Source organism: Mustela nigripes, chromosome 4 (genome assembly GCF_022355385.1).
Source record: "Mustela nigripes isolate SB6536 chromosome 4, MUSNIG.SB6536, whole genome shotgun sequence".
Classification (NCBI taxonomy): Eukaryota; Metazoa; Chordata; class Mammalia; order Carnivora; family Mustelidae; genus Mustela; species Mustela nigripes.
Window position 1 is genome coordinate 14,146,563 of NC_081560.1, and position 15,199 is coordinate 14,161,761.

The 15,199-nt window shown below is 50.1% G+C and overlaps 1 protein-coding gene across 4 annotated transcripts in view; it reads left to right on the forward strand.

Annotated features, from left to right (window-relative positions):
- HIPK2 (homeodomain interacting protein kinase 2) overlaps window positions 1–9,951 on the forward strand; it is a 177,423-nt gene extending 167,472 nt beyond the window's left edge. For 2 of the 4 annotated variants that reach the window (XM_059396286.1, XM_059396287.1), the window contains exon 15: window positions 559–9,951. In XM_059396286.1, coding sequence (XP_059252269.1) covers window positions 559–1,215 — 657 coding nt within the window. In that variant the 3' untranslated portion in view covers window positions 1,216–9,951. The remainder of the gene's footprint in view (window positions 1–558) is intronic. The other 2 variants (XM_059396288.1, XM_059396289.1) reach the window with 1 other exon arrangement.
- The last annotated feature ends 5,248 nt before the right edge of the window (window positions 9,952–15,199 follow it).

Consider the following 15,199-nt stretch of genomic DNA (forward strand, 5'->3'; position numbering starts at 1 on the left):
TCCCAAGAGCCTGGGACTTCAGGGAACAAGATTTCCCGGTGAGGGAGGAAGCAGCTGCGGCTCAGAGGTTCCTCTGACACTTCCCAGCCAGAGGAGGCCATTAGGAGACATCCTGTCTCCTCTTACCTCCTCAGGCTGGCTTGGTCTGTGTGTCATCCAGCCGGGGACTTTGGGGACTCGGGGGACTCGGGAAAGCGTTCCTTTCTCAGGCCAGGCTGATGTTGCTTTCCCAGCCTACAAGAGAGGCATCTTCCCTCACTCCTGTGGCTTCTGGCCTCCCCTCCTGTCCTCCCCCTCCTCCCCACTCCCCTGTCCTCCCCTGCCACCTGCCACCTCCCCTTCCTCCCCTTCCTCTCTTACCCCTTCTCACTTCTCTCTCTCTCCCTCCTCCCTCTCCACTTCTCCCTCCTCCCTCCCTCCTCTTCCTCTGCCTCCCCGCTCCCCTCTTCCCTTCTCTCTCTCTTCCTCCTCTCCCTCCTCCCTCCCACTTCTCCCTCCTCCCCTTCCTGTCCTCGTGCTCCCCTGTCTCTCCTCCCGCGTGTCTGGCCCCCGATGCAGCCCTCTCCTGGTGCTTCTCCTTCTCCAGGCTCAGCAGCACATCACCGCAGAGCGCGCCGGGAGCCACCGCCGGCAGCAGGCCTACATCACCCCCACGATGGCTCAGGCCCCGTACTCCTTCCCGCACAACAGCCCCAGCCACGGCACTGTGCACCCCCACCTGGCCGCCGCAGCCGCAGCAGCCCACCTCCCCACCCAGCCCCACCTCTACACCTACACGGCACCCGCGGCCTTGGGCTCCACTGGCACCGTGGCCCACCTGGTGGCCTCCCAAGGCTCGGCACGCCACACCGTGCAGCACACTGCCTACCCGGCCAGCATCGTCCACCAGGTCCCCGTGAGCATGGGCCCCCGGGTCCTGCCCTCGCCCACCATCCACCCGAGTCAGTATCCAGCCCAGTTTGCCCACCAGACCTACATCAGCGCCTCTCCAGCCTCCACCGTCTACACTGGATACCCACTGAGCCCCGCCAAGGTCAACCAGTACCCTTACATATAAACACTGGAAGGGGAGGGGAGGGGAGGGGGGATGGGCGGAGGGGAGGAGGGCGGAGGGGCAAGGCGGGAGCTGGGCTTTTTATACTGAAGATGCGGCACACAAACAATGCAACGGGGCAGGGGGCAGGGGGGGCAGGGACGGATACAAATGAAACTTGAACTAGGAGGTGGGGGACTTAGAGCAGAGAAGAGAACATTTTAAAAAAGAAGGGATTGAGGAAGGGGAATTCTATGCTTTTTATTTTAAAAAAAGAAAAAGAAAAAAAAAGAAAGCATCAGTAACAAAGAACACAGCTCACGAACCCATTCTGCACCAAGCTGGAGAGGAGAAGAGAGCGACGGAAGATTCTGGAAGGGGGGGGGCCCCAGTTTTTGAAAGAACTTTATCTATGAACTTCTCAAAGATTATTTTCATATGGCGGCAAGTGACATTTAAGAATTTGCTGTCGGGGACACCTGATATGGAAATCCAATAGATTTTTAATGATGGAACATAAGAATTAGGGATTTTTCCAGAACTCTGAAGGGTCAGCAGCCCTCTAGAAGGTCAGGCCGTGGCCTGAGGAGGCTGATATTGCGGGGAGTGGTTGCGTGGGGTTGGCCAAGCCCAGTTGTGGTTCGTGTGTCAGGACTGATTGGGGTAGGGGTGGCCAGGCCGAAGGACGCCTCCCCACCGCAAGGAGGGCACATTTCTCTTCCGGAGCACTCTGGATAAATCCCTAAGCAATGCTACTCCTCCAGTGTCATTAGTATTGTGTGTTGCAAACTTTAGGGTTTTTCTTTTTTTTTTCCTTTCCTGAAGGTTTATTTTCTCTTTGAACCAATCCCTAGTCACGTAGCATAGGACTAGCGGTCGTCGCCGACACCCTGGTAGAATGTAGCAGTCAGCACCCCCGTTTTCTACTTTGTGTTCAACTCCAGTGATACCAATAGACTATTCCTCAACGTAATTGCACAAAAAAAAAAAAAAAAAAAAAAAAAAAAGGTGATAGAACATAGGCATGTAAGCAGTGTGGTGGTCCAGGTGTGTGAGCGTGGGCGAGTGTGTGCGGGTGTGAGCGCGGATGCCGCCCTCCCCGTGTGTCCCTCGGCGCCGCCATCACGGCTCTCGCATCCTGGGTTTGACACCGGTCCCTCCTAGTGCCTTACCGACCCACAGACGCGGGGTGAGGGGGATTCCGCGGTACTCCAAGACGCGCACTGAGGCGAGTCCCGTCAGCTCAGCTCTTCTCTCGTGCTGTTGCAGCATTTTACTCTGGTCTTTCCTTGTTTTCTTTTCTTTTTACTTTAATTTAATTTAAGTTAATTTTGATACCTGTTGTCTGTTTTGAGCTGTCTGCTAGCAGGGGGGTGTCGGGGAGTCGACAGGAGCAGGGGGCAGGATGGGCAGGTGCCCCCGGGAGCTTAAGAGAGGTGTGGGAGATGGGTGGGTGGGTGGACCAACCTTGACTTTTACTTTGGAGACCGAGAGCACGAGAGACTCCCCACCCTGCACCTCCCCCCACTCTTCCTCGTTTTGCTTGGGGGGCCCAGCTCTTACCCTTTGTGGGGGCAGAGGTCCCCCCGTGTTGTCGGAATGTTGGCCTTGCCAGGTGGCTGCCTCCTTCCTGATACGGAAGCCCAGGGGGGAGGAGGCCACCTGCCACCTCCGGGCTTGGCACAGCCTTCCTGCTGTCTGCGAGGTGGAGCCCGCCCCGGGCCCTCACCCCGACCCCACACTCTTGCACACCCCTGTCCTCTCATCGCGCCGACTGCATATTGCTCTCCCAGTTCTGCTGGATCCTTCCCTCGTAGACAACCATCAACCTTTGTTTGCTGCTGCATCTTTCCTCACGTTGCCAGGCCTGCCCAAGACTCGACTTCGTTTTTGGTGTTAGAGGGGTCTGGTGGGCAGAAGGTCAGAGAGACGTTTATGAGGGTGACGAGTGGGTCTTACACTGCACTTTGGAACACTCCCACAGGCGCTTAAGTTTCCAAAGAAATTTGCCCCTTGCCCTCTTTGTACCACTGATACATTCTGGAAGTTTTCTCAGGCTTTGAACACTGCCGGGGGGCGGGGGGGGGGGGGGATATCTCTATTCATAGCAAAATTACTCTGAGTACATGAATGTTGGGAGACTCTCATCTTAGATGGGGCTTAAAAGGGTGGCCCTAATTGTCTGATTCTTGATACTGAGTCCTAACTGATCCCAAAGCCGAGTCTCCAAGGTGCAAAGAGATGGCTCCCAGTTGGGGCAATTTGACCTCCTGCTCCCTGCCCCCTGCCGTTTCCCACAACCATCTACTGTGAACAATGGTTTTATCGTGATCACCTTAATTCGGTAACAAAGCCAGGCCATCACCTTAGCTGTTAGCTGTGAAATAACTCTGGAAATTCCTCCTCCCCAACCATGAATTCTGCTCGTCTTTCAAAGAAATAGATCCCCGAACTGGAACCAGCTTAGTGCCGGCCTGAGGCCGGAAGGAAACACACCATGACCCACCGGAGGCACACGCTCGGGCAGCCCCCAGGCCCTGGCCAGTGAGCCTGCGAGAGGTTCGCCCCAGGGCAGGACACTCTCCTCGGGGACCCACCAACTGACCGATGGATGGATGCTCCTTTCCCGGGACATGGGGAAGGGCCATCTCCCTAAGACCAGTCCAGAGACAGTGGGGGAGAAAAGTCGTTGGAGGACACATGAGCCAGAGCCCTCTCAGAGCCAGCCTGGAAAACCGGCCTGTCCTGACTTGGCAGCAGCCAGATGGCAGCAGAGCCCCGTCCCGTCTCCTCCTGACCAGCGACAGAAGTCTTGGCTGCACGTGAGACCGCATCGGCCTTGCTGGGTGGCATCCGGGTCCCCTCATATAGCTGACTCCCAGCCCTTCCTAGATCTGATCTCCTCTGGGAAAAGACAACGTAGCCTTCCATTTGAAAGAAAATTTCTTTGTCGACTTAAGTTGGAAGTCTCATTCTTTCACCTGAGATTTTCTTTGTTTTCTTCCAGATCAGGAATGAACGTTCCATGCTGCTCCTAAAGATAATATTATTGTCCTAATTGTTCTGATTATCTCCACTGTAATTTTTATCAAGATCATCATGTTGATATTTTAGCTGGGGTTTTAAATGCACATTTATTCCCAGTATCTTCGTGTTTTCTCTTTAATATTTAAACTTATTATATCTGTGAGTGTATGAGTAGGCAGGAAGGACACGCAGTGTCCAGTTTTGTTAAACAAAACAAAAGACAAAAAGGAAAGATCCAGGAATTAGGAAAATTGTTTCTGTCATCTCTAGTCCACAAAGAGCTATTAAGAAAGATCCTCCACAGAACAAAAGTTGGAAGAGGAATCAAGACCTTTTCTGTGCACAGGCCAGACTGGACTCTTGACAACACAATTACCATCGACGCCGTACTCTCCCAGAGTCGCAGTGGCTTGGGCAGAGTTGTGAGGCGGCACCTCCAGGGCCCGGCCCTCAGCTGTGGCTCTTTCCCACATTCCCTGTGCTCTCGTGTGCTTCTAGAATCCGCTAACTAGATTCTTGGCCTGCTTCACATCTGATACTGACCTGTCATGCAAAAGATAAGCCCTTCTGCCCAGGGCTGCCCCACATGTCCTTTTCCCATCAGTGTCCCGGAGGTGTGGCTCTTATCTCCTTCAGTGCAGACAAGGTTGTCTCCTCCTAGAAGCCACTGGCTAGAATGAGCGGATGTAAGGGTGCTAGGCAGGTGGTACCTTCCGCCTCACTCCCCCTCCTCCCACTCACCAACCATACTGCCCACTTCTCCAATCTCTTCCCCCTTACCCCTCCCGCCCCCAGTACCTCTTCTCGGCGTGCAATTCTAGGGACAAAACTAGGAGCCGAAAAAAGGTGGAGGGATGATAAGAGGCCAGAGGAGCACTGACAAAGTCAAGCAGCTCCTCCAACACCGGCAGGCAGGGCCTCCGGAAAGCGTCGGCCCGCAGAGGAGCACAGCAGGGCCTCAAAGCCATCCCTTTGGTGCACTATACCTAGTTTGTGATGGGCTTTTTAAAATTGGCTTGAGATGCCCACATACTGCCCACCCAACCCAGAAATACAGGCCTTAGGTTGAACTGTTGGTTTTACTGAGGCTTACCAAGGCTGAGGTCAGGCCGTGCCCAGCCCTGGTGCTGACCGGCAAACAGGAGTGCATCCCCCCCTTGTCCCCCAGCACCCTCCTCTTCGGGTCCCCAGCACAGAGCTGCAGAATCAAAAGACCCCCGTGTGCGAGGCCAGCCCCCTCGTGCCCTCCGTAGCACTTGCCCGGATCTCCCGTACCTTGCTCCAGGCTCTGAGTCACCCCAGCAAATCGGATGAACCAAAGCCTGCCCATCCCTAGGACCAAGCTCTCTAAAGTAGAGGGATGCCAACCTCGTCCTTGAGACCATAAATGACCTAGAACATCACCTGTTCTTCAACCACCTCTAGTTGAAGAGGCATAGCAAAGCGGAAGAGGGGAAGGTTGGGAAGGACAGGTCAAGGAGAACCATGTAGCTGTCTGTAGCCTCAGGAAGTCGGGGGGATGTGCTTCTGCCCCAGGGGTTCTCGCTGATGCGTCTGGGCGTGCACATCCATGTTTCTGCACTTAGTGCCTCGTTCGTGGCGCTCTGGCTGTTTCCAAGGGAAGGTGAGCAGGCTGACCGGTGGGAGAGTCTGAGGCTTGATGCCAGTTAAAACTGTGAAGTGGTGCATGTGGTTGATCGCGTTCAGAGGGCGAGGAAGGGTTGAGGCGAACCAGCGGCTGTCTCCTGGACCGAAGCTGCGTTCTGGCCTTACTGGCGGTGAGGGGCTTGCAGGCTGGGGAAGCCAGCTGGCCTTGCACTCTTCACCCTGGAAGAGTCAACCCGCCCGAACACCAGACTGTTGGATGTAAGGAAGGGAAGGGGAGATCAGCACAGCGGCCGAGAGGCTGCTTTCCCTCGACCAGATCTCTGGAAGGGCGAACACTCATTTTTGAACAAGCGTATGGTGGAGGATTTGGGTTGTGTGAGTGTGTGTGCGTGAGTGGAGCAGACTTTCTTGGAAACTGGAGGAAGGAGATGAGGAGGCTTAAGGAGTTACTGCTGACGGGCTGACGGGCTGTGGTCGGGGAAGCGAGGTGTGTCCGTGAGCTGGCCCCAGCTTTCATCCCAGGCCCTCTCGGATGCTGGGACCAGGGGTCGGGAAGTGGGGCCCCCGCTGGCCTGCCCAGGAGCTGCTAGGACAGATCACAGAAAGAAGATAACGAGGTGCTCTCAGGTAGCAGAGGGAATTCAGCAGGGAGGCGAGGACCCTTCCGCAGGCCTGGCCTGGGACTTCACGACACTAGCGTGAGCCATTTTGCCAGGAAGCGTTCCGGCCCCGGAAGCACTTTGCATGCTGCTCTGGCTCTGCTGTGTCTCGCCAGTTTCGGATGGGGAAGCCTCAAAACTGAACAGGCCAGAGCTGTCCTTAACAAATTGGAGAGGAAGGTGTAACTGTTCCTTTCTTTAGCCAAAGAACCCTTCTCAAAGACACCTCCAGATAGGGACAAAATGGCATTCCTCTTTCCTTTCCGGGCAATAATGACATCGTCAGCGATGCGATTCCACGTGTCTCTCTTTGACCTCTCTCCTGACTTGTATTTATTTATTATTATTATTGCATTGATTTCAAACTGCATTCATCTTTTAAGAGAAGTGGAGATCAGTAACCCTACATGCTGCTGCTTGGGGAAGCTGGAGGCACCGCGCGAACACGTGGGCTTGACTGATGGCGCGTTGTCCCAGAGACTGACTGAAGCTCGGGGGGTCGGGTGCACGCGGGGCTGCGCTGGGCGTGTCAGTGCTTTCCCACTTTGATGCCTTAGGACTCTCCCTCCTAATCTCCACAGACTAGACTCTGTCAAATCCCAGTCGGGCTGCTAGAGAATGGAAGATGGCAAAACGACCCTTAAACGCAATAGAAACCTTCCCAAGGCTTTTGGCACCCTTGCACCCCAGGATGGCCCAAGCCAGTAGCAGTCCATCACATCTCTCTCGCAGCTTCCAGAAGTTCAGGAGAGCCAGCTCCAAGCCAGTCGCCCCTGTGAGATGTGGTGAGCGTTTACAGAGAAGTGACCCTCCTGCAGAGGATGCTTTGTCAGAGATCTTCCTCATTCCCCACAGGTCTCTGAGGGCCCCTACCCTAGACGGCTGCACTGGAGCCGCGTGTTGGCTGTCGCCCGTTTGCTAAAAGGTGCAGTGTCCCTCCAGGAAGTTGGAGGCAGCATTTGCTCAATGCTTCCAGTGTGCAGGGCCCCAGGCCAAGCCCCGGATGAGCTTACCGCATGGGCCCCTCATGGACGCCCTCTTTACCCATAGGAAGCAACGCTCTGAGAAAGCACGCGTTAAAGGAAAGGAAATACGACGGTGGTCCAAAATCTCCCAAGTTTCTAGTGAAATTTGTGTTCATCAGGACTTCACTGAGATACCATTTTGTTCCACTTTTTTAATTAACAGCAATGAGTGGCTTCATGCCTTCTGACAAACCATCTAATGATACTTCTGTTTACCGTGTGCCAAACACTGTGCTCAAAACTGCTCACTGGTTACCTTGTTTTGTTTAGTCTCCATAATAACGGTGTGAAAGGGGCCCCATTTGTCCCTTTCCAGGTGAGGCATGTGGCTTGGAGAGCTGGTGACATGACCAGGGTCACACGGCTGGTGAGGGAGCAGGCCTTGAACCTGGGTCTGCCCAGCTCCAGAACTGAGCTCGCAGCCACCAGCCTCCTCGGCCACCTCCTGTGTGTGTGTGTGTGTGTGTGTGTGTGTGTGTGTGTGGTGTGTAGTGTGTGTGTAGTATGTGTGGAAAGAAAAGCCTTGAAGGAATGTCACCCCTCCCCATCCCTGCCCCATGCGTGCAACCCAGCAGAAGGTCTGAATGAGAGGAAGCCCTGACTTGGATGCAAGCAGAAGGGGCAGAATCCGTTTTACTTTTAGAGAAAATCTTAGGGGCGTTTCTTTTGATTCACAGTAGAATTCATTTCCGATTCCTTTCCAGTGTACCAACTAGCTTTAGTAGTGCTGCTACAACAAACTTAGGAGTGAAGAAAAAAAGTGTTCTTTTCTTCTTTTAAAAAAAATAATAAATTTTTTCTTGCTTATAGTTAATTCTAGAAAGGCAATACTAAAGGTATATATTTTTTTTAAAATGCTATTTTTTACTGCACTGATAAATATCATGACAACTCTGGTCTCTATAATCGATCCACTCTTCAGCTCTGGGTAGAACCAGATGCGGGATTCACACCAAATCTGTAAATACCGTGTGTGGGTCTGGTGTCCAGGAACTTTTTTCTTTGTGTTAAAAAAAAAAAGAGAGAGAGAGAGAGAGAGAAGGAGAAAAGCCAAGATGACTCTTAGAGGAACCAGATAAGGGTTTCTTTGGAGATACTCTTCTCAAAGAAATGGAGAGAACGGTCATGTAAACAGAAAAATCAGCCAGCTTTTAGGTTATAAAGAAGGAGAGTCTCTTGCCGCAGTATGAGATTAATAGTAATGCAGAAGCATTTTTAATTTGGTTGAAAGTGATAAGAATTTAGAAATGCTTTATGATGAGATTTTTAATTTTTTAGAAAACTATTACCATGTGTTATGAAACATCTCCTCAGTTGTGTTGGGTGGGTTTTTGTTTCTTTTTTATTTAAAAACAAAAAACAAAAACAAAAAAAAAACTTCTCTATTGACTGGCTCCAGGCTTGTTTGCCTAAATTCTTAGGTAGTTTACACGAGTTCTAGAACCTTCTAGAACTTTGACTCCATTGGAAGCAAACCCAGCTCATCAGAATTTGAGATCCTGGTTGGTTTCAATAGGTATTCTGGAATTCTGACAGAACACCTAAAGATTTTTTTTAAGGAAGGTTTTAGATACATTATCTTACACAAACTGTGACCTAATGGCAATAATTACCTCAAATGTGGGCATTCATCCTGGTTTTAGCCTTTTTTGAAATCATGTAGCCAGCTTGATCTTGGGATTTAAAAGACTATGAACTCTGTGTGGGCTGAAAATAATGATTAATGCACACCCCGGTCATTGTTGCTTAAGTGAATTCTGAAAATAGCTGATCTTTACATCAAAAATTAAACCAAGGAAGAGATTATTCTTTGTGTGTTGTAATGAAATGTGATATTCAAATGCACATGTTAAGTATATATGTTTTTAGCTACTGTAAAATGCTGTTAGCCTTCTAAGATATCAAGAGAGCCACATTTTAAATGCGTAAACTAAGTAATTGACTGTGGATACTTAAGCATATTTCTGGCTACGTTTTATAGTTAAAGTGTTTTATAGTTTACATTTGAACTGGTACTTTTTAAAGAAAATTTCTGTTTCTAACTGACATCTTCAGACCCCAGCAATCGCCTCTTTAGTTGGAGGCCATGCCCCTCCAAGGCAGGTGTTTTCTACCCGTACCATTGTGTAGCCCAACACGAGCCTTTCCCTCCACGTTACTTACTGGTTTCCATGTGAACGCGAGAGAATGTGAAAGATTTCTGGATTGAGTGGGAAGGGGGTGAGTCCGTAGCCTGGGCCAGATGTGAAGACCTCATGCCTTGTATCAATGCTTGTCTCCAAAGAGGCCTTCTCTTTGACATCCTGGAAGAGGCAGAGAGAACAGATACCCGGTTTGTTGATTTTGTCTTGATCTGAGTGTTTAATTTCTATTGATCCACTGACTTCCAGTCACCAGGCAGTAAAAGACACTGGGATTTAGGCAGCCCTGAAGGTACAGCTGCTATTTCTGGGCCCCTGGCAATATTCTGATCGGTGTTTTGCAAGGGGAGCCGCCCCTCTGCCCACATACTTCGGCTGGGCTTTCCACATACCTGCTGTCACTCATTCCTTTTCTCCTTTAAAACAAAATAAATGCAGAAGGATGTGTTTACTTTTTACTCTTTGTCAAACTCAGATTTGAAGCCGAGGTCGGTGGGAGAGGGGACACTAGATTCCTCCCTCCAGACTATTAAGTGCTGCTCAGCAGGGGACAGGCTGGGGAACCAAGGGGCAGCTGGGGGAGGAGTGTGGGTCATTGAGACCCTCGAAGTAGAGATGGTCCCTGTGACACTTCAGAGAGTGGGCTCCACTGTCTCCTAGGAACAACCTAGAACATGCTGGTTCCCCTAAGAGTTTTAGTTTGTTTCTTGTTTTCTCTCCTACCACAACCCAAGTGCAGAGGACCTGCTGTGATAAAGGGCATTCCGTTAGCAGATAAGACTTTGCGAACTGCAGGACGCCTGGGACCAGGGAACTGTTTGTGTGTGTTCATTTGAATGCATTCGCGTTCTCCCTGTGACCCCTGTGGACCGTACGTTCTCATGACTGACAGGTTCTTGTAAGAAACATTAGGGTAAAAAAAAAATTTTTTTTTTTAAATCTCACTCTTCCTAATAATGCTCCTGCTTTCCCTCTGTTTGGTCTTTTCCTTTGCTTGAAACTCATCAAATTAATTTTATGTCATTGTCTTTGGGGCTTAACCATATGTTTAAAAACTAGAAGCATAGAAATTAGCTTCGAAAAAAAAAGGACGCTGCATCTGAAACTGGCTCCTTCTAGTGTCCTTTGAACTGCTCCACACAGATCTCTCCTGGTGTGGCCTCTCTACTCCTTGTCCGGGTCAGTGTCTCCGGGGCCACCCCCACACACCCCCTGCTGCCACCACAGCCTCCCACGCAGGCATCTAGGACTCCCAGGATGCTCTCAAGAGCCAGGAAGAAGGACCCACTTGGCCTCGTGAGCGGTGGTCTTGCCTCCCTGTTAGATACTCACTTGCTTGGTGGAAGGGGCAATGGATTTATCATTATGATTATCATTATTATTAATTATTAATATTATTATTATTATTATTATTATTTTAATAGTTTTCGGCTCAGGTTATAAGAAAGAACTTGGGAAGTGGAAAGTGACTTGACCATGCCCATCCTTTGTAGCTTTCTGTGACTTCTGAATGGAACACGAAGCGGCCCCCACCCCCCCCGCCTCTCCCCACTTCCCAGCAGCCCCCCCCCCCCCTGTCCCGTGGGCGCTGCCTCTGCCTCTGGGTCTCCCCCCCACCCTTCCACGCTCCCTCTCACTTTTGTGTTACTGCTCATTTAAAGCTGTCTTCCGTGGCTTTTCCAGGGCACAATCATTTCTGGCCCCCAAAGCATCTCCTCATCCTCTTTGTGTACGTTTTGTAACCAAATGAAGTAGACCAGAAAGTCCTACTTTGGGGCAGGAGACTTTGTAGTTTAGTAGAACCACTGTGTAGAGATAGATGGTGATATATATGTTAGTGTATATATATATCAAACCAAATTTCTGATAGGACGAGTATAGCTTTACGGATGAGGAGGAAGAGGAGCTTTCAGAAGTCAGGCAGCGATGGCGTCGTCCACGAGCCGGGGGGCCGGCCCCAGGCTGCCCCTTCCCCAGGTGGGCCCGAGGCCTGGTGCGGGGTTCTGGTGTCACCCACCTCACCACAGCAGAGGCAGGTGGCCCTGAGGGGGGCCGCCACTCTCTCTGGGTCCCCAGCCTCCAGGGCACAGATGAGTGAGGGGGGGGGGGCAGCATATCAGAACGACTGGAATTTTCCATCCCATTTTGTGTTGACCATATGTAATGAGCTGCAGCCTCTGATACGATATCACGTTTCCAAGAGCGGGATCCATTAGAGTGGAAAGAGAACAGATGTGTAGAAATGTTTACCTTTCAACTGCCCATGAGTTCCGGACACTGGATAGAAAGACTCACTCCCCAGAATGAGAGCCGGGAAGAGGAGACCCGGTGGTGATTGGTCAACAGTCCAAGGAACACGGCTCCCTCCCCAAGGTCACCTTGCCTACATCTTCCTCCACCAGGTCATCTCAGCTCAATAGCCCTATGAAAGCCCCGGTCTGTTGTGTTCCTTCACTGTACGGTTTCTGTAATGAAAAGTGTTAATCCATGTTAATCTTTGTGAAAATTATTGCGTGCAACAGTATTTTCTCGTGTACCTCTTTTTCCTATGTGAATTGTCCCTCTTTTCTTTTTTATTTATAAATGTCTACTTTTTTTAAAAAAGCAAACCAATGTGTTGTAGACCTCTATGTAACCTATTCCTTAGTCTCATATTATAGGTATGTTATAAGAATGGATATTTTACTTGGCTTTAGAATGTTTTACAAGAAAAATAATTCTTAACTGATCAAGTCCTTGCTACTAAAATGCTTGTGTTTTTCATCATGATGTCGTGTGCTTCTAAATTAATAATCATTTTCGTTGTAGAAAAATGGAGTGAATTTATATTAGTCTTGGAAACTAATAATAGCATTGTAAATTTATGAGATGATTTTAACAGAAAAAAATTATAGAAGAATATAGTTATTTTAATTGTAATATTACTAACTGTAGGGTGAGAAAGGGGGGTCCCGTTGTGGTGAACTATGTTATAGCTTGTTACTCACAGTTTCTTTTTGATCATTTTTTCGGTCTCTGAGGTGAAACGAGTTATTAATTAAAATTTGTAAACTCACATATGCATATTGTATATGTGTAGAAATGTAATCACACTTTGTCTTGGAATTACATTAAACTGTTTGGAATCACTGTAAACTTGGCCTGGCATGCTTATTTCTTCTAGAACCAGACTAGTTCTATAAGACTAAAGAGGTTCCTGGTCCAAGTAACACCGTTGGGGACTTAGCTAACCTTTCAGAAGTCCTTTAACCCTGAACGCTTTCATCACACAGCACCACACCTACGGTCGGCCGAGATGACCATGGAGGCCTGTAGAGAGAGGGCCTCCCGAGAAGGGCCCACCTGGTCCGTTGGGCAGTCGTCGCCACCAGCTGTTTCTAGAACTGTCATCGTCCCAAACAGAAGCTCTGCACCTGTTAAGCAATCCCACCCCGTTCCCCTCCGCACCCCACCCCCAGGCGTGACTTCCACCCTTCTCCTCTCTGCCTCTGGGTACCTCCTGGAAGTGGGATCCTACACTATTTGCCCTTTACTTGTTGGTGCTGGCTTATTTCCTGTACCCGTCTTCTCCGAGGTGTTCAATTTTGTAACATGCATCAGATTCTTCTTCCTTTTTAAGACTGAGTAACATCCCATTGTATCTAAATGCCACATTTTGTTTATCCATTCGTCTATTGTTCTGTGTGTGTGTGTGTGTGTGTGTGTGTGTGTGTGTGTGTGTTTGGATTTTGTGACTAATGCTGCTGTGGACATCAGTACAGAAATAGGAATCCCAGTTCTTTTGGATGCGCACTAGGAGTGGAATTACTGGATTATCTGGAAACTTCTTGCGGAACCGCCCAACTATCCCCAGCGACTCTGCCGTTCTGCATTCTCACCAGCCATGCGCAGGGATCTGGGGTTCTCACCCGTCGTTCTTAGCCTGCCTTCCATTGCCGGGGTCGGGGGGACCTCAGGACCGCCCCACTCCCAGCCCCTGTTAGCTGAGCCTCCTGCTTTCACGAGCTCACAAGCGGCCTAAACCGCATCCACCTTCTCACCTGCACCCTCAGCTTCCTGCCGCCCGTGCTCCTGCCACACCTGCTTGCTGGACCTGTCCTACCACCCACGGCTCTGCTCTGACACCCAAGCTCCCGAGCTGTCGGAGAAGACCCGGAACGCTCTTGGACCTCGTCCGGCCATCTGATCTCGTCAGCTCCCTCTGTGACTAGTCGGAAACCTCCCACTCCCCCTGTGGCCCTGACTACAGGGAGCCCCTGGGCACAGTCACCACTGTATATGTACACCACATCCTCTTTATCCGTTCATCTGTTGATGGACATCTAGGCTCTTTCCATAGTTCGGCTCAGAATATATAGTTTTAAATTAGAAACGCACCACCAGGGATCAGACATGGAGGTCATGCCTGCCCAGGAGCCTCCCCCAAACAACCAGGTATATGTTCTTTATGAGTCTGACTTCACTGTTTTCGAACAATCACCTAGAATATTTAAGCCTCAGCAAATATTAAATATGTGGAAAACCAGAGAATACACTAAAGGCAAAGTATAGATATGACACTAATGGGATGGTGGCCTCGTGACCTCATGACCTTTGAGCTTACCTGTTCAGTCCCTCCTTTCTGTCAGGACTGAGCTTTTTTTGTTGTTGTTTTTAAGGTTTTATTTATTTATTTGAGACAGAGCTCAAGCAAGAAAGATCTCGGAGAGGGAGAAGCAGGCACGCCCCTGGGCAGGGAGCCTGAGGCAGGGCTCGATCCCAGGACATGGGATCATGACCCAAGCCCAAGGCAAATGCTTAACCGGCTGAGCCACCCAGGTGCCCCCATACTGAGATTCAAAGCAGATGCCTTGGACCACCCCCCGCCTTCACAGTATGTCCCACTTGGGCCGTGCAAAGCTCCCCTTGGGAGATCTGTTTTCTTCCAGCAGATCTCCCTCAGAAGATCTAATTCCATTACGCTTCTGGCACCGCTTGAAGTTGGAAAAAACCTCCTGCCCAGCGACAACCCTAATCCCCATTCCGTAGGGAAGAAACATCGAGGAGCTGGACAGCCTGTATCGTGAGACCATCCAACTCCAGGTTTCCACTGTGGTTTTACAGGTGCCGATCTAGAGGAGCCCCGCAGTCCTTTCTCACGAGACTTTGGCGTGTGACAGCACGTCTGAAACAACGCAGGAGGACAGGTACTCCTGGAAGGATAACACTTGACATCAGCTTTTGTGTCTTCTTCTGTTCTGTTTAAATGTCTTATGTTTTATTACAGTGGCTCTCAGGATCCTTACCCATTGCAGACTAAGCCTGTGGACCCGGCTGCTCGGGAGAACACAAAGCACCAGCAGGTAGCTCAAAGGCCAGAAGGAAAACCCGGCCGTGTCGGGAGGAAGCCGAGCTGGGAGGAAATCGAAACAGCTCCGGTCTGAAGAGAGCGCAGGCCTTGAGCCCCGGGTGTCGTATGGAACTGAAGCTTCACTGAGTTCTGCACCTGAAATTAATACTACACTGTAAGTTAACTACCCGGAATTTAAATGAAAACTTGAGAAAGGATAAAAAATTAAAAATAATAACATTTTTTAAAAATGAAAAAAAGAAAAGAAAAGAAAGCTATCCCAGGAACCGGGGAGGGAGGCATAGGAGAGAAGGTTGTATTGACAGCATAGGATTCGGGAGCATGGGAGTCTGCCGTATTCGGGCTCAGTTCCAGGA